This window comes from Platichthys flesus, chromosome 4 (assembly GCF_949316205.1).
Source record: "Platichthys flesus chromosome 4, fPlaFle2.1, whole genome shotgun sequence".
Taxonomy (NCBI): Eukaryota; Metazoa; Chordata; class Actinopteri; order Pleuronectiformes; family Pleuronectidae; genus Platichthys; species Platichthys flesus.
The window spans coordinates 25,949,636-25,968,740 of NC_084948.1; the positions used below are offsets into that span (position 1 = coordinate 25,949,636).

The 19,105-nt window shown below is 46.2% G+C and overlaps 5 protein-coding genes across 6 annotated transcripts; all 5 read left to right on the top strand.

The window, feature by feature from the left end:
- LOC133951411 (claudin-18-like) lies at positions 1-3,149 on the top strand. The gene is made up of 2 exons (XM_062385334.1): positions 1-738; positions 2,025-3,149. Exons 1-2 carry the CDS (start codon positions 117-119, stop codon positions 2,711-2,713), a joined length of 1,311 nt encoding a protein of 436 aa, XP_062241318.1. The 5' UTR covers positions 1-116; the 3' UTR covers positions 2,714-3,149.
- Positions 3,150-4,563: 1,414 nt separating this feature from the next.
- On the top strand, positions 4,564-5,833 carry cldnf (claudin f). Its single transcript, XM_062385798.1, has one exon. The coding sequence runs from the start codon at positions 4,742-4,744 to the stop codon at positions 5,495-5,497; it is 756 nt and encodes a 251-aa protein (XP_062241782.1). The 5' UTR covers positions 4,564-4,741; the 3' UTR covers positions 5,498-5,833.
- Positions 5,834-8,017: 2,184 nt separating this feature from the next.
- On the top strand, positions 8,018-14,625 carry LOC133951695 (claudin-4-like). Of its 2 annotated transcripts, none has more exons than XM_062385800.1 (2): positions 8,018-8,702; positions 10,694-11,549. In XM_062385800.1, the coding sequence occupies exons 1-2, from the start codon at positions 8,076-8,078 to the stop codon at positions 11,099-11,101; spliced, it is 1,035 nt and encodes a 344-aa protein (XP_062241784.1). In that variant the 5' UTR covers positions 8,018-8,075; the 3' UTR covers positions 11,102-11,549. The 2 variants fall into 2 exon arrangements, with proteins under 2 accessions (XP_062241784.1, XP_062241783.1); XM_062385799.1 differs by lacking the exon at positions 8,018-8,702 and adding an exon at positions 13,088-14,625 and having other exon boundaries at positions 10,396-10,951.
- Positions 14,626-15,368: 743 nt separating this feature from the next.
- Positions 15,369-16,400, top strand: cldnj (claudin j). Its single transcript, XM_062385598.1, has one exon. It carries the CDS (start codon positions 15,400-15,402, stop codon positions 16,033-16,035), a length of 636 nt encoding a protein of 211 aa, XP_062241582.1. The 5' UTR covers positions 15,369-15,399; the 3' UTR covers positions 16,036-16,400.
- A 725-nt stretch (positions 16,401-17,125) lies between these two features.
- LOC133951573 (claudin-4-like) lies at positions 17,126-18,982 on the top strand. Its single transcript, XM_062385597.1, has one exon. The coding sequence runs from the start codon at positions 17,260-17,262 to the stop codon at positions 17,932-17,934; it is 675 nt and encodes a 224-aa protein (XP_062241581.1). The 5' UTR covers positions 17,126-17,259; the 3' UTR covers positions 17,935-18,982.
- The last annotated feature ends 123 nt before the right edge of the window (positions 18,983-19,105 follow it).

The window sequence follows — 19,105 nt, forward strand, 5'->3', positions numbered from 1 at the left end:
TTCCAAACATTTACTCTTGAGCATCTTTCCAGTGAAACTTAACTGACTTCCAGAGACTCCACTGTTGGACCTTTTTTCTTTTTCGGACGTCTGTGCAAGAATCTTTCTGAGGAGACATGGTTGCAGCCGGTTTGCAGATCCTGGGCATCGCCCTGTGCATCATTGGCTGGATCGGGGCCATCGTGGCCTGTGCCCTGCCCCAGTGGAAGGTGACGGCCTTCATCGGTCAGAACATCGTCACGGCTCAGACCACCTGGGAGGGCATCTGGATGACCTGCGTGGTGCAGAGCACGGGCCAGATGCAGTGCAAGGTGTACGACTCCATGCTGGCTCTCTCCCAGGACCTGCAGGCCGCCCGCGCCCTCATCATCGTCGCTATCATTCTGGGCGTCCTGGGCATCCTCCTGTCCATCGCTGGGGGCAAGTGCACCAACTGTGTGGAGGACGAAGCCACCAAGGCCAAAGTCTGCGTGGCCTCAGGTGTGATCTTCATCATCACCGGCGTCATGCTCCTCATCCCCGTGTCCTGGACAGCAAACACCGTCATCCAGGACTTCTACAACCCACTGATGATGGGCTCCCAGAAGAGGGAGCTGGGAGCGGCGCTCTTCATCGGCTGGGGGGGCGCGGCCCTCCTCATCATCGGGGGTGCATTCCTCTGCGCCAACTGCCCTCCCAAGGATAACTTCTCCGCCAAGTACAATGCCCCACGTTCATCTGCACCCAGGGACTACGTGTGAGGAGCGAGGAGCCGCGGGGGGAGAGACTGATGAAAAGACTTTGTGGTCACATCCCCTACATCATGTACCATTGGAATTTCACATTGATTTCCCAGAGCTCCCAGTTCAGCCACTGTCGTCTGTTTCATCGGTGCCAAGATCAAGACGTGAGCACCACACCCCCAACCGCCACTGTGGGCCGAGTGGAAAAGAGATGGAGCAACACACACGTTGTGTTCCTGTGCTTTTGTTACTTGATTCTTCTTTGTTGTCAACATTTGTCCTTTTACATCATTTCATGTTAATGGTCTGAAACTGTAAATAAAGTTTTTTTTATTACATTACCGTGCTTTTGGTGTTGTTGTTATTAACTTGTTATTCAAACAGATTATAGATTTTAGAAAATATTTTGAGTTTATAGATATTTAAAAGCTATGATACATGTTTTATAGAAATATAAATTCCTCATATCAACTTTTCTTGTGATAAATATTCCATATATTACATTTAAAAACTCGGGAAAAAAATGACGGGAGACTTAATTTTGATAAAGGCTTATAAAATTACATAATCACAGAAGAGAACAACAAAATACAAATAAAAACATTAATACAAAAAATACACTATAAAATATGTAGGGTTTATAATTCTTGTGAGATAATGAGATTATGTTGATCTTTTACAAGAAGTCATATTTTCCTAACATGTTCAAAACTAAGAAGTTGCATTATACAAATGAAAATAGTTCATATTAACTCCAACACCGGAACTTTTAAAACTTTTAAAAACTTGTTTATGTTCTTTGAGTAATTTAGTGTCTCAGTAACTACCTGTTCAACACTGCCCCCTTGCTGTAAAGAAAGATAAAGCATCTTGAGGTTCCTCATTCTCAGGTAAACAACTGAAATGTCATCATTTCAAGTTAATCTTCTTTCTAATTATGATTCAACTGTAATCAACCCTTCATTTAATTTGAATTCACAATGCAGTGGTTTGATCCAGTTTGTATATTGAACAGTTTGTATATTGAACACATATTGTTCAGAGTTTATGAATAAAGTTGTTAAAGTTTGTGAGTTGCTCGTCCGTCTCATCAGTGAAGGAATCAGAGGAGGAAAGATTAATTAAAGTCTAAAGCTGTTTCCCTGCATGTGACCTTGAAGCAGTTGGTTTCATGCAGGTCAGCACAAGTAAAGGTCACTGGCTCTGTGTTTGTGTGTAAACTCCCTCCAGCCAATAGGAGCTGAGGACCGTGGTGTCAGATACCCTCATGTCCCTGCTCCTTCTCCTCTTTATAAATACGAGCCGGCTCCGTCCCACTCATCTTTCTCTTTGGATTTAAAGCTGCGAGGAGGAAAATGGTTTCCCAGGGGATTCAGATGATCGGCATATCCATGTCCGTGATCGGCTGGTTCATGGTGGTGGTGGTGTGCGCCCTGCCCATGTGGAAGGTCACCGCCTTCATCGGCGCCAACATCATCACGGCTCAGACCATCTGGCAGGGCATGTGGATGAACTGCGTGGTGCAGAGCACGGGCCAGATGCAGTGCAAGGTGTACGACTCCATGCTGGCTCTGCCCCAGGACCTGCAGGCCGCCCGCGCCATGACCATCATCTCCATCCTGACGGGGATCTTCGGAGTGGTGGTGGCCATCGCCGGTGGGAAGTGCACCAACTGCATTGAGGACGAGCGGTCCAAGGCGAAGGCTAGCATCCTGGCTGGAGTTCTGTTCATCGTCTCAGGGCTGCTCTGCCTCATCCCCGTGTCCTGGTCGGCCAACACCATCATCACAAACTTCTACAACCCGATGATGCTCGAAGCCCAGAGGTACGAGTTAGGGGCGGCGCTGTACATCGGGTGGGCGGCTGCAGCTCTCCTGCTGCTGGGGGGGGCACTGCTGTGCTGGAACTGCCCTCCCAAACACGAACAGCCCCACTACGCCCCCAAATTCACCCCCGTGAGGTCGACCTCCACGTCCAGGGAATACGTGTAGGATGGTTTGACCTTCCCACACGGACTCTCAAGGTCACGGGAACAGGAAAGGAAATGAGAGTTTGCTTTAGGATTCAAAAACACACATATTGAATATATATGAAATCACAGCTCGATGAAACAACATCACTGTTTCCACTGTTTTTTTCCTGCGTTGGACTTAAACACCAAAACTTGATTTATGATTATATTTTATTTTAAATGTCTAAGTTTAACAACGAGGATTACAAATATAACATCTACTTACAGCAGATTTGCTTTGGAAATATCTGCTTTAATAAAACAAGGAGGTGTCAGTCGTTGCTCTCTCTCTTCTCTGGTGTTTAGTTTAATATGTAAAACATTTTTATCAGTGTCCTTTTCCTTGAAATTCCACATTCAGGTCTTTGAACCTCTTGATATCTCTGTGTTTGATTGTGAATGTTGTACTTTTCTAGCAATGTAAATAAAATATATTCTGAATGGATTGTTTTCTATTTCTTTAACATGGCAAGAGAGGACGTTGTTCTAAAGAAGAATCCATAGATCTTGATGGTGATGCATCTCAAGGGGTTTTCCTTGAGAAACAAACTGAGCCTTGAATTGTCCACAAGTTAAATTGCAAAAACAAATCTTTATAATTTTCTCCTCCATGAAATTCACCTGGTGTTTGTGTAAAGCAGGAGAATATACACCGAGAGGAGATAAGTTAATTTTAAAAATAATAATTTGCTGACATTTTACATTTTTTTTATCTGTAGCGTCGATCTTTAAAATGTTGTGTTGTGGGTTTTCGTCTCCGCCCTCTCACCAGCTTCCTGTAAACAAGGGTTCCCCCCCCCCCCCCCCCCCGGTGGAGACGAGAGTGACCGGGCTCAGTATCATGTGACTGAGGTGTCGACAGGTTCTTTACACTACACAGGTTTCCATCATGGGATTGATTATAGATGCAAAGTGAGCGGCTTCCTGTGTGTCTTTGTTTCTCTGACACTGAAACACACATTCTCTCTTCCTTACTCTGGAAATGATCGTCTGTCTTAAATCTTCCTAAATGAAAGTCACATCTTGTGTTTACTCCTTTTACAACCCGACACAGAAACAAACACACACTCAGCATCAGGGATTCAAACAAACAGCACAAACAGGACAAGAGAGATCATGTCCCTCTGCTTGTTGTGGGTGTGACTTGTTGTTGATGAGTCACCATTAGCTCACCCTTTGTTTGTTTGTTTGTTTTTAACCACTTTGATCTTCCAGAGAATAATTCATGGATCTGGATGAAATCAGACATATTTAGATTTCTCCATTAGAGTGGAAATGTGGTGCAGTTAAACTACTATACTTAAATTATAATTATATGTAGGTAAAATCTGCCCTTTGTGTATAATTTTGACCATAAAAGATGAATTGATTGGAATGATGTGGTTCAGCATTGTGTGTTTAATTTAATGTCCGGCCCCAGGATCCTTTTTGCCAGGCTGGGCCCCAAAGTCCCTTGAAACGCTCCTGGCTGTGATTAATTCATAATCAAGATCACAACTAACATAACGGCAGCAAATGAAATAACTAAAACACTAAAATAACACAATTGAATGATAAATATCAGCTGGAAACGTTTCTAAAAAGGTAAATGTCAATAGCAGCTTCATAATGAAATCATCTCATTATCTGTCTTCGTGCTGTTTGAGGGTTCAGACGTCCCGACAGTGCTCTCATTTCAAATTAGCACAGTAAAGAGCCTGTTGGTGAAAACAAGGTCACTTGAAGAGTTGTTGTAACTCCGCCCCCCCGTCCTTCCTCCAGATGCACATAAAAACTTTGTTATCCGAGGACAGAAGTAAAGCAGTGTTTCAGAACGCGTGCCACTCCTCTAGCTCCAGGAGCAGGAATCTTGTTTGTCCAGAAGAACTCACCTGACGACCGGCCGGCGCCTCCTCCTGCAGCTCATTCTCCGACACTGAGGAAGGAGAGCTGCTTCACTCCGACAGAGACGAACACACGTCTGCTCGGAAACGCTTCGCTCTCCGGCCGCGCACAAAGCCTCTTCACCATGGGGAAGATTGGCAAGGAAGTGGCAGGTCAGATCATCAGCTTCATTGGCATGGTCGGGGTGGCGGTGAGCCTGGGCATCCCCATGTGGAGGGTGACCACTTACGTCGGAGCCAACATCGTGACGGGCCAGATCGTGTGGGACGGCCTGTGGATGAACTGCGTGATGCAGAGCACGGGCCAGATGCAGTGCAAGCTGAACGAGTCGGTGATGAAGCTGTCCCCGGATCTGCAAGCCGCCCGAGCTCTGGTCATCATCTCCCTCATCTGCGGCTTCATCGGCTTCTTCATCAGCTTCATCGGAGCCCGGTGCACCGGCTGCCTGAAGAAAGAGGCCTCCCAGGCCAACGTGGTGATCATCAGCGGCTGCCTCATCATCCTGGCCGCCGTCCTGATCCTCATCCCCGTCTGCTGGTCTGCCACCATCACCATCACAGACTTTCAGAACGTCTTGACCCTCGAGACGCAGAAGAGGGAAATCGGAGCGTCCATCTACATCGGCTGGGGCTCGGCGGCCCTCCTCCTGATCGGGGGGATCATCCTGACCACCTCGTGTCCTCCTCAGCAGCCCATGTATGGATACCAAGGCTACCCACCTGCACCAGGGTACCCGTACACAGGCCCAGGGCCGAACCCAGCCATGTACGCACCCGTGTACGCGCCCCCGTCCAGCCGACCCTACACAGGGACGGGGTCGTATGCACCCACCAAACCCTACGCTGCCCCCCCCACATACGCTCCTAGAAACTACCAATAGAAGACTTCAAAGAAACCACGACAGCAGCACAAACAGACTTTGTATTTAGAGATCAGTAGGGTTTTCCAATAACCTGTTGGAATAAATTCACTCCATCAACGTTTGTTTATTGTGAATCTTTGATGAAATGTTTTTCTGTTTTTCTGGATTCCTTGTGCTCTGAGAGAAATGTTGCATCAACAAGCTTGTGTTTGCACTGAGGCTGGAGGAGCTGTTTAGCAGTTAATATATTTATTTACTCGTCATACAGAGAATATTTTGTACGTATAGTGATGACTTGTGATTTGTGATGTGTTTGTTTGATGAAAATGATTTCAATAAAACGTTTTGAGAATATTCAGGTATCTGATTTATGGAGTCACGACATTCAAGACCGATCAACACAATGTGCTTGATCATAAACTGGGAACTTGGTATCAGGCACACAATACATACAAGATCAATCAAATACACAAAGTACAAAACTTCACCCAATATAATATATAAGCAGGTCTTGTCTAGTGACAAACCTTAAATGGTAAAAGATCAGAAAAGAAACATGTGAACAGAAACTCGTTCAGAAAAACAAACCCTCCTGACAAACCCGTCTGTCCGAGGAGGAAGTTTAACTCAAACATCAGATGCACGTGTCACTGCAGGAAGTGGTTTGTTTCTATCAGAATGAAGCAAGAAAAGAAAAGAAAAGGCCACATCACAGAATTATGGAAATGATAAAACATTAGAAGAAAAGAACCAGACGATGAAGAGCATCACAGTCTCTGGATGTAGATTCAGTCGAGTGGTTTCAGGGTGAACTGAACAGACGGTGAAAGCAAAAACAAACCAGTGCAACCAACACATTCCTCTGCAGCAGAGTCACTGGAACAAACTCTCAGAACAATGAGTTGGTTCCGGTGAGTTTGTCTGTGACCAAAATAACATTCATATTGTTGTTCATACAACACTTTTCAAAAGAAGGTTATAAGAATAATAAGAAACACGGTTACAAAAGAATAAACAGACTAAACAGTCATTTTTCCTGTCATTACGATAATCTGTGTTTTAATATCAGACACAATTCATTATTATCATTAAGTGTGAGACGAGGCGAAAAGGGTCAGAACCAAACCTGCTGATTTTGATTTAAATAACACATGACTGAATGAATAATGAATAAATCCTCTGATCAGTTGTGTGTTTTATTCAACATAGTGAAAAGGCTGAGTCAGATCCCATCTAATGGTGAGAGCTCTAACATAACTATTATTTAATCTCTTTACTTAAATATAAAGTGTTGAAATGCAAACGCAGATGATCTTACTAACATCTTTAAAATAGGTTTTTGTTGTGATCTAATCAACTGCCACATGGATCAGTGTGATACCTTCAATCAACCTGGAAATCAAACACACAAATCCCCTCCTGTAGGGATGATGTCGTGGAAATGTATCATGAGATTTGAAATAATGAGTTTCTCAGACCAGAGTTGTCTTGGAGGTTTAATTAGATAGATAGATAGATAGATAGATGGATACTTTATTAATCCCGAGGGAAATTCAGATCATCCAGTAGCTTGTACACTTAACACATCACTGACATATACACATAAATCACATATATCACATACGGAGAGCATATATACAGATACAGGTATGGAATGCAATGATGTGATTGTGTCAGTGTCCAGTATTTAAAGTGATTTTGTGCTGGAGTGGTTAATACAACAAAATATGAACTGTATATATATTATAAAACAGCAGAAATATATATATATATAAATATATAGGAATATCAATCAATCAATCAAATTTTACCTGAATAGCCCATATTCACAAGTTACAATTCTTCTCATGGCCTATAACAGGGTGTGACACCCTCTGTCCTTAACCCTCAACAAGAGTAAGGAAAAACTACGAAAAAACCCTTTAACAGGTAAAAATACGTAGAAACCTCAGAGAGAGCCACATGTGAGGGATCCCTCTCCCAGGACGGGCAGGACGGATTATCAGCTCTGTAGAGGGTTACACACATGTGATAAACAGGGAAACAAAACAAAACCAAAAAGACATCGATGTTGTATCAGCTTATTGCACAGAAAACAGTCATAACAGTAGAAAGACATTGATCAGTTGAATTTTCCATTACATTGATTAGAGAGAGAAAACACGGTGCTTTCCGTTAACGTCGGACATCCGGTGAAACTCCCTTCGTGGTGGAGGAGCTGTTCTCTGACGTGAAACCAGTCACCGGACCGGATCTTCCAGTCGTTGGCCCAATCGAAGTTTGGCCACTGGCTCCTGCATCATTTGAATGAGGAATGCTGGGCGGCTCCAACGGCCTCGTTCACACAGAGCCATCGACGCTCATCTCATCGAAACTGCTCCGGCTCCACATACGGATGATGTGAAGAATCTGGTCGGACTGGTAGGTCGCTCCACACACAGGTTTCAGGTCAGAGGGAAGGACACTGGGACTCCGCCTCCATGGACGACGTCCTTAAAAGCCAAGAACAAGAGCCACAGTCTTCATTCAGCTGCCCAGCCCGAGCCGAGCTTCAGAGACACTGCACCCGCCTCCAACAGAAAAGAAAGATCTCATCATGGTGTCCATGGGACGACAGATGCTGGGCTTTGTCCTGGCCGTCATCGGCTTCCTGGGAACCATCATCGTGTGCGCCCTGCCCATGTGGAAGGTCACGGCCTTCATCGGCGCCAACATCGTGACGGCGCAGGTCATCTGGGAAGGCTTGTGGATGAACTGTGTCACGCAGAGCACCGGGCAGATGCAGTGCAAGATCTACGATTCCCTCCTGGCTCTGCCTCAGGACCTCCAGGCCGCCAGGTCCCTCATCGTCATCGCCATCATCGTCGCCGCCTTGGGGGTTCTCCTGGGCATCGCCGGGGGCAAGTGCACCAACTTCATCGAGGACCCAAACTCCAAAGCCAAGGTGGCCATCGCTGCCGGGATTATCTTCATCATTGCCGGAGTTCTCGTCCTCATCCCAGTCTGCTGGTCGGCCAACACCATCATCAGGGATTTCTACAACCCCCTCATGACCAACGCGCAGAGGAGAGAGCTGGGGGCTGCGCTCTACATCGGCTGGGGCACGGCCGCGCTCCTCCTCCTCGGCGGTGCCCTCCTCTGCAGCTCCTGCCCAGCTAAAGAGAGCCCCGAGTACCCGGTCAAGTACTCCGGCGCCAGGTCAGCAGCCACCAGCCGAGCCTACGTCTGAGAGCCGGCTCGCTCCGACAAGGACTTCAAACTATTTGACTTTGACTTTGATGATCACCAACGTGGTGATCATCAACGGCTTCCTCATCATCCTGGCCGCCGTCCTGATCCTCATCCCCATCTGCTGGTCTGCCACCATCACCATCACAGACTTTCAGAACATCTTGACCCTCGAGACGCAGAAGAGGGAAATCGGAGCGTCCATCTACATCGGCTGGGGCTCGGCGGCCCTCCTCCTGATCGGGGGGATCATCCTGACCACCTCGTGTCCTCCTCAGCAGCCCATGTATGGATACCAAGGCTACCCACCAGCACCAGGGTACCCATACACAGGCCCAGGGCCGAACCCAGCCATGTACGCACCCGTGTACGCGCCCCCGTCCAGCCGACCCTACACAGGGACGGGGTCGTATGTACCCACCAAACCCTACGCTGCCCCCCCCACATACGCTCCTAGAAACTACCAATAGAAGCTGAAAGACTTCAGAGAAACCACGACAGCACCAAAACAGACTTTGTATTTAGAGATCAGTAGGGTTTTCCAATAACCTGTTGGAATAAATTCACTCAATCCATCAACGTTTGTTTATTGTGAATCTTTGATGAAATGTTTTTCTGTTTTTCTGGATTCCTTGTGCTCTGAGAGAAATGTTGCATCAACAAGCTTGTGTTTGCACTGAGGCTGGAGGAGCCGTTTAGCAGTTAATATATTTATTTACTCGTCATACTGAGAATATTTTGTACGTATAGTGATGACTTGTGATTTGTGATGTGTTTGTTTGATTAAAATGATTCAATAAAACGTTTTGAGAATATTCAGGTATCTGTTTTTATGGAGTCACGACATTCACGACCGATCAACACTCATTAGGATCAATGTGCTTGATCATAAACTGGGAACTTGGTATCAGGCACACAATACAAACAAGATCAGTCAAATACACAAAGTACAAAACTTGACCCAATATAATATATAAGCAGGTCTTGTCTAGAGATAAATCTTAAATGGTAAAAGATCAGAAAAGAAACGTGTGAACAGAAACTCGTTCAGACAAACAAACCCTCGTCACAAACCCGTCTGTCCGAAGAGGAAGTTTAACTCAAACATCAGATGCACGTGTCACTGCAGGAAGTGGTTTGTTTCTATCAGAATGAAGCAAGAAAAGAAAAGAAAACTTTTATTCAACATTGTGAAAAGGCCGAGTCAGATCCCATCTAATGGTGAGAACAGAACTATAATTTAATCTCTTTACTTGAATCTAAAGTGTTGAAATGCAAACGCAGAGGATCTTACTAACATCTTTAAAAGAGCTTTTTGTTGTGATCTAATCAACTGCCACATGGATCAGTGTGATACTTTCATTCAACCTGGAAATCAAACACACAAATCCCCTCCTGTAGGGATGATGTCGTGGAAATGTATCATGAGATTTGAAATAATGAGTTTGGTCACTGGCTCCTGCATCATTTGAATGAGGAATGCTGGGCGGCTCCAACGGCCTCGTTCACACAGAGCCATCGACGCTCATCTCATCGAAACTGCTCCGGCTCCACATACGGATGGTGTGAAGAATCTGGTCGGACTGGTAGGTCGCTCCACACACAGGTTTCAGGTCAGAGGGAAGGACACTGGGACTCCGCCTCCATGGACGACGTCCTTAAAAGACAAGAACAAGAGCCACAGTCTTCATTCAGCTGCCCAGCCCGAGCCGAGCTTCAGAGACACTGCACCCGCCTCCAACAGAAAAGAAAGATCTCATCATGGTGTCCATGGGACGACAGATGCTGGGCTTTGTCCTGGCCATCATCGGCTTCCTGGGGACCATCATCGTGTGCGCCCTGCCCATGTGGAAGGTCACGGCCTTCATCGGCGCCAACATCGTGACGGCGCAGGTCATCTGGGAAGGCTTGTGGATGAACTGTGTCACGCAGAGCACCGGGCAGATGCAGTGCAAGATCTACGATTCCCTCCTGGCTCTGCCTCAGGACCTCCAGGCCGCCAGGTCCCTCATCGTCATCGCCATCATCGTCGCCGCCTTGGGGGTTCTCCTGGGCATCGCTGGGGGCAAGTGCACCAACTTCATTGACGACCCAAACTCCAAAGCCAAGGTGGCCATCGCTGCCGGGATTATCTTCATCATTGCCGGAGTTCTCGTCCTCATCCCAGTCTGCTGGTCGGCCAACACCATCATCATGGATTTCTACAACCCCCTCATGACCAACGCGCAGAGGAGAGAGCTGGGGGCTGCTCTCTACATCGGCTGGGGCACGGCCGCGCTCCTCCTCCTCGGCGGTGCCCTCCTCTGCAGCTCCTGCCCGGCTAAAGAGAGCCCCGAGTACCCGGTCAAGTACTCCGGCGCCAGGTCAGCAGCCACCAGCCGAGCCTACGTCTGAGAGCCGGCTCGCTCCGACAAGGACTTCAAACTATTTGACTTTTCTTGAGTAACCCTGCGTTGTTGCGAGTCACTGAAAGCCCCACGAGTTGTGTCTCTGAGAACTGATTGTCTAGGAAATTCAGCTTTCTTTGGTGAAGGAGAGAGAGAGAGATGGTTTCTTGAACCAAAGACCTGAAAACTCCAGAACTGGCAAGAAAACCCTCCACCAGTTTGACGACTGAGCTTTTCTGTGTTCAGCTTGTATCGAACTTTGTTTTCCTCTGAATGTTTGGCGAATCGAACCGAAGACGGTTTGAAAGAGCTGCGATGAAAGGAACCTCTGTACAGTGCCGATAATGTATTGTGTATTTTATTGTGTGAAATATTCTACAATCATCTTTGTGCATCATGAAAAATACTTTGTTCATTGAAATCCCTGATTTTTAATAAAACTTTTACAGAACTGATTCTAGTCTACTTGTCGATATTTATTTAATTTAATAATTGTTCTTTTTAAGTTTGAGGTAAAGACAACTTTAAAACAGGAAATTCAAACTTCTGCATGTTTAATATTTGTAATCAGGAAGTGATTGAAGGGCTGATCTTTTACAGGCCATGGGGCAAAAGACAGGGTGAAGAAAACAGTGATGAACCGGTTTCTGACTGATAATAACAACTCTGCACTTGCAATAACAAAGCCTCCATTTTGCGTTAAACCGGCTCCACCGGTTTTACAGTGCAAGGTGCCAATCAAAGCTGTGTCACAGGACGAGCGAGAGTGGGTTGGTTTTAGAATTTAAACAATCTGAAATGGATACCTTAACAAGGAAAAGACAAGAGGGCATTTTGAGAGCGGACCAATGATTATAAAGATCTCAGACTGGATACTTGTCCCATAGAAACTCAGTCCCTGGTAGAAATGATCCTATAATTGTGTTTTTGATCAACACATCTACAACAGCAAATAAGTTCTGTAAGAATCATAATCACTGGTTAAATTACAAGGCCCTAAATTCCCTGATATCTTTATCAAGGGGCATCAAGTTACACACATTCATAGATATCACTGCTCTTAATGTTCCAGATCGTTTCATCAAGATTCATGATTTATCTTTGGAAATCTTTGAAAATGACCAAAATTCAGAATCTGTCCCCGACCCTGACCCACACCACATCCCAGCCCTGGGTTTTCTGTGAGTGTTTAAAAACACAGTGAAATGTATTTGGAATTAACTCGAAAGTAATTCATAATCAAATAGATTAAAAATGAGATGTTTACACAAGTGACGTGAGGCAGCTCACACCCTGTTTCTGCTCGAGACCTGGTTTCACATTCCTCTGTAGTGACTGAGGAATGTGAGAGAATCTCCTTCACCCCCGGATTCATTTATGACTTCATGACTGAGGACTCCTTCAGACATCTAAACATGTATTACATGTTTTACTTGGACTTTTTAGCTTGGTCCATGTCTCAAAGGAGGTGGGGGTCATGACCTATACTGCAGCCAGCCACCAGGGGGCAATCAGATGCTTTGGCTGTCACATCTAATTCTTCACAACCTGGTGGGGGGGGGGGGGGGGGGATTCATTTCTAGTTCATCACTCTCAACGTTGTGCAGGTGAACGTGTGCAGAGACAAATCAATGTGTCCTGAACAGTTTAGTCTCAGTTTGCAGATTTGTGTCTTTGTCTTTTGTACAAACATCGATACTCCGGGTTCTGTCCGTCCAACGTCACTCATGCGTCCTTCCCCTTTGGAGAGAACCGACAAATCCTTGTGTAACACAAGCCTCACATCCATCAAGAGGAAGAACTGAAACCCCAACCTTCATTGTCCCCGTGCACAAAGAATCCTGCATGGCTGGTATTCTTTGGCAGGGCCTGTGATCGGTCCTTTATAGCTCTGGCTTTCACGCCTTCCTTTCTTCAGTATCATTCTGCTTCGGATGCACACGGGCTCCCGATCGACGCTGGAGATTTTCTCCGAAACTCCAAGAGAGAGAAGACCATGACTTCCATGGGGATGCAGATGGCGGGCTGCGCTCTGGGCCTCCTGGGCTGGATCGGGGTGATCATCGCCTGCGCCGCGCCCATGTGGCGGGTCTCTGCTTTCATCGGCAGCAACATCGTGACCTCGCAGATCTTCTGGGAGGGCCTCTGGATGACCTGCGTGGTCCAGAGCACAGGCCAGATGCAGTGCAAGATCTACGACTCCATGTTGGCTCTGAGCGTAGACCTCCAGGCGGCCCGGGCCCTGATGTTGGTCTCCATCATCGTTGGCGTCATTGGGATCCTCATCGCCTTCGCTGGAGGAAAGTGCACCAACTTCATTCCGGATCAGAGGGCGAAGGCGAGGGCGTCGGTGGCTGCCGGAGTGATGCTGATCATCAGTGGACTCCTGTGCATCATCCCCGTGTCCTGGACCGCCAGTGAGATCATCAGGGACTTCTACAGCCCCTTGCTGGTGGACGCCCAGAAGCGAGAGCTCGGGGCCTCTCTTTACATCGGGTGGGGCGCCGGGGCCCTGATGCTGCTGGGAGGGGGCCTGCTGTGTGCCACCTGCCCCCCCAAGGAGGACAACTCCCTGTCTGTGAGGTACCTCCTAAACAAGCCTGGTGGAAACAGCAAAGTGGATTCAATTGTGTCCTACGCGCCATCAAAGACGTATATTTGACGTCTGGTTGACGACTCTGTGTCTTTGAGAGGAAACGGAAGCTTGGAGTTTAATCCAGAAACATTTGTGGACGTGCAAGCGATGAAACATGAAGACAAAGGGACAAAATGAAGGAAATGTGGACGTGGAGATTTCTTTAAATCTGAATGTTACTCGTCACATCCTCTGTGCACAGGGAAACTTTAAAGTGTGTTTTACAGGTTTGGGAATGGATTTGTTTCAGCACTGTGCAACTTTTGATATATTCGTGACTCTATTTTCTCAATAAATGAACTTCTGTTGTTAGCTGTGTTTCTCTCAGGCTTCTTGTTTACAGTGAACATTTTAATTCCCCTGTGGTCATTAAAACCAAACAGAGAGAAGTGAGAGAACCTGTTTGTCAGGTTCTTCTACCAGAATTCACCAAACAGGTGACTCAGGGACTCACACACCTGTCAGCTGAAGGATGACACACTTTTCAAAGTTTCGTCCGACACTGACGCACAAATGCTAGATTCATTTATTTATAGGTTGTTGTCCACAGAGGACATTTGTGTGTTTGAAAAGGTTTTTTATTGTTCCTTTAACAACCAATTTCCAGTGTTTCAGTTCTTCCTGACCTGTCACCTTGATAGTGAAATACTGAAACATTTAAGTTTTCCTGCTCAAATTCCCATATCAAGTCATTATGATCATATATAATAAATCAGGTAATATGAGATGGAGGAGGGTCAGTCCAATAAATTCTTACATTCTTCACCTCACCTCCAGAAATACAAATTCAAAGAGGTTTGAGTTTCACTTGAGTTTGTTAATTAGGATTACTCAAAAACTACTGGACAGATCGCCCCCTGGTGGAGGGATGTGTTACTGCTAAGAGAGGAACCTTTTACATCAGGGGGCTGATCAAGGAAGTTATTTTCACTTTATATAACTTTTTTTAAATTTTTCCTCTTTTTCTCGAGAACAATCGATGAACTGAAATAAAAATAAAATAAAAAATCAGTATCTAGTGAATTTAAGTGTGTGTTTGTTTCCTGGTGTGATCTCTGTTGTGAAAGCAAATTACATCATCACTGTGTTTAGTATCTTTTTGGGACATGCTGTCACCTGGTGGCCTTTTGCCTCAATGGCTCGTAAATCTGTGTATTTTTGGATTTTCATATTTGCTCCATTATTTCTCACCAGAATATTTCAGATCCAGTATAAGATTATTTTATTTTATTTAAAAGCTTTAATTTACTCTGCTCCACCTTCCACAATGACATGTTCCCCCCTCGATGCTGTTTTTAAAGTTCAACGGAAGTCCCACATATTCCCTTGAATGTTTTTAATTAACTTTTAGCCTTTTAATCAACTTTATTTTAAGATATATTGTTTTATTCTACTTCATTCTTGCATGTAGTTATTTATCTAATGCACAGAATAAGTTTGCATGATTCATTGCAGTATCTGGGAAATTAAAAAAAACATTGTTCCCATTCATTTAGGGTTAGGGTAAGGGTTAGGGTTAGGGTTAGGGTTAGGGCAGTGATGTAGGGTTACATCAGTGCACCCCATCAGAATGTCAGGATGTGAGTATGAGAGGATAGAATCTCTCCATTCTGATTAAAAACCTCTTCTCCTGTTTCTCTTTCAGGGGGTGAGTGCATGTCCTCTGTCCCATGGCTCTGCAGGAGCTGGGCATCAGCCTGTCCATGATCGGCGTGGCTGGGACCATCCTGATCTGCGCCCTGCCCATGTGGAAGGTGACGGCCTTCATCGGCACTCACCTGGTGGTCATGCAGGTGTTCTGGGAGGGCCTGTGGATGACCTGTGTGAGCGAGTACACGGGTCAGCTGCAGTGCAAGCTCTACGACGCCCTGCTGGACCTGGCGCCCGACCTGCAGGCCGCTCGGGGCCTCATCTGCATCAGCCTGGTGCTGGGATGTTTGGGATTCCTCGTCTTCCTCCTGGGAGCCCGCTGCACCAACTGCCTGAGCCACCCGGGGATAAAGGCCCGGGTGGTGCTGGGCTCCGGGGCCGTCTTCTGCCTGTCGTCGCTGACCACCATAGTGGCCGTTTCCTGGACGGCCAACACCGTCATCCGGGACTTCCACAACCCGCGGGTCCCCGAGGTGCTGAAGAGAGAGCTCGGAGCCGCCATATACATCGGCTTCGTGAGCTCTGGGCTGCTGTTCTGTGGGGGGGCCATTCTGTGCACCAGCTGCCCGCCTCGGAGGCCCAGGTTCCCCTCCAGCGGGTACAGCCGGGCCAGGAGCCCCCCCCAAGGCAGCTATGCCATCAAAAACTATGTCTGAAGTCAGAATGGAAGGAATAACTAACACATCTTGAACTGTGCAATGTAGTAACATGGCCAAATCTAGATAAACATCAAATCTCAACTCTGAGAAAGGACTTTGCTTTATACATTTCAATTTGTTGTAATAATATAAGAATATTATCACCTTTACTTTGATTCTTGTTTAATCTTTGTGGACATTAAAGTGTTGTAATGAGCAGTTGAACTATTAGATGCTTATAACAGGATGTGTATTTCACTGCTTGTCTGATACAGCTGTGGCAAACGGGCATTTCTGTTTTTATAATATCTGCCAACTGCACCAGTGGATCATCGTATGGAATTAAGTTTACATTTTTTGCCAGTTCCTTTCAACTAAAGGAAACTAGAATGAGACTCAGTAGTAAGACACCAGTCCTCTTAGATCCAATAACGCTGCACAAACTACTCATAAATATCAGTTCCCAAAAAAGAGTGGTTTTCATTAAGATCCATAAATGATACCCTGGGAGATCCAAAAATCCAAAACCTTTCCTGATTTCCAGGATGTAATGGGTTCCTCCCTGACCTGTATCACATCCTTTTTATTTTGGTGGAAATCCGTTCAGTAGTTTCTGTGTAATGTGCGTTCAAAGAAACAAAGGAACAGATGTGAAGGTGAAAACATAACCTCCTGGGGGCGAAGGTGACAGGAAACAGTGGAATGTGCATGTGACCCGTGCTCTGGTCCAGTAGGAAACAGCGTTAGTCGTGTTTTACTCACTCTCTGTGTGACATTAACCTGTGTGTTAAACGTTTCCATTCAAAAATAAACACAGCAGAGTCTGAATAGAGTTCCTCTTCTGCGGCGAGTACACAAACCTTCATGTCAGGGTCAACAAGTTGTGGCTCTTTAAATCAAATCTCCTCTCAGAAGCACAACAGCGCCTGAAAAACCCTGAGCACAGTGGAACCTTTGTTTCTCCCTCTCAGCACCAACTGGGAGAAAGGGATTGTTTTGAAACCATAGCAGAGCAAACAGAGGGATTCCCCCTCTCCACCCAGCCTGTGCCTTCTTCTCCCCATGAACACCAAAGAACTGGTTTCTCCTCTCTGCACAGACACACACACTTATCCAGATTCCCTCTGCCTGACTCATGCACACACACGTTGAAACAACACCCCGCCCCAGTGTGCTCTGCTGCAGGCTGTTTCTGGTCAGACAGCCGGGCCTGCAGTGACGAGGAGGAGCAGGCCTGCAGTCATGATGCGGCAGCTGGAGCTCGCTGCCCTGGGCCTGGCCTTCACCGGGTGGATCTGTGCCATTCTGACCCGCTGCCTGGCCCTGTGGAAGGTGAGCGGCACCCTGGACAACAACACGGCCACCCTGCCGGCCTACTGGGACGGGGTGTGGCTGGAATGGGACCACTGGGACCTGGCCCACGATGGCAGCCTGCACTGCTCGTTCTACCAGTCTCTCATGTCTCTCTCTGGAAGCTTTCGGACGTGGAGAGCCCTCATCATGGCAGCCGTCGGGGCCGGGGCCTTTGCTGTGGGGATCAGTGCAGTGGGGGCGGTGTGGTTCCCCCAGCGTAACCAGGTCAAAGTGGTTTCTGGTAGTCTCTTTGTTTTGTCTGGAATCCTGCTGCTGGTTCCCACAGCCTGGACGGCCCATCACACCAGTCAGCCACTGGATGGCGCTGAGTTGCTGAGGAGAGACTGGGGACCGGCTCTGTACCTGGGATGGATCTCTGTTGCTCTGATGCTGGTGGGAGGGGGGTTCCTCACCACCAGGTGCCCCACGAGGGAGAGTCCGACCCAGCCGCCTAAAGAGGGCAGGTACCCGACTGTGGAGGATGAGAGCAGTCACCCTCTGAGCAGGATCAACAGAACTACGTTCACCAACAGCCAGTACGAGCACAGGTCAGAGCCCATCTGAGGGACTGGAGCAGAAAGAGAGAGAGCGAAGGATTCAACTGGAGAATCGTTAATAACTGGGACGACTGGGGGTCGGTTTAACAGCAGAGGTCAAACTCCGGCTGCACATGTTGGGTAACGAAACACTGGTTTATACAAAGAAGGAATTCAACACTAGAAAAGCACAAGGTTGTGGGTCATTGTGTTATTTAACTAGGTTTAGTCATAGAGGTGTGGTTGGGACTTTAAATAAGAGTTGTGTTTCTTTAATGCTAACACACTGAATATACCACAAACACATGTTTTACACACAATCCTCATTTATCCCTAAAACATAATTTCACTGTGACTTGAAGTTACTGAATCTCATGAAACTGTCCGACACTGACCAGCGCCCTCGATGCTTTGAATATAATGTGATGCCTTAAAAGAGGGTGAGTTCATACTGATCTGAGACTAGACACTGTACTGCACCGGATTAAGAGTCATGAAGTTTCACATTTGTTTGGTTTGTTGTTGAGTGAAAAATGGAACGTAAATTAAACATTGACAGGAGCTTTTGTTCAGAGAAGTTATTTGATTTGAATTGTTTCCATCGTTTGAGAGGAGAGGTGATGGAGAAGAGGAGGACGGTGGGTTGTGGGTCCGTTGATACGCTTTCAAACAATCGGACGTGAAACTGGACTTTTATTTAAGGTTTTATATCAATGTTAAGTTGTAGTGTCAGAAACTGAGAGCATGATTCTGAATGTGCTCTTTGACTTTTACACACAACTAAACAGTGAAACCTGAAATGAAAACAACTGTCCTTAAAACGACTGAAGCAACAACTGGCGTTTTATTTTCATTTAAATGCAAATGTCACACATTTCTAATTTAGACTTTATTCTTCTGAGCTTTTAATTGTGAGAAAAAGTTGATTGAAAACGCTCTAATCCTTTTTGTTCCTGTGACCTCAAACCATGTGATCATTCTTCTCAAGTCAAACCATCTGAACATTGTTGTGTGTGTGTGTGTGTGTGTGTGTCTGTTTCCTGCTTTTGTTTTGCAAATAAAAACACTTTAAAGCATCTTTGATGTTTCAGTCTTCCAGCTACAGAACATGATGCATCAGTGATGTCATACTTCACATTTCATCTGTGATTACTAATATCAGCTACATATATGAACACTACATTGTAAACAATGAAAGT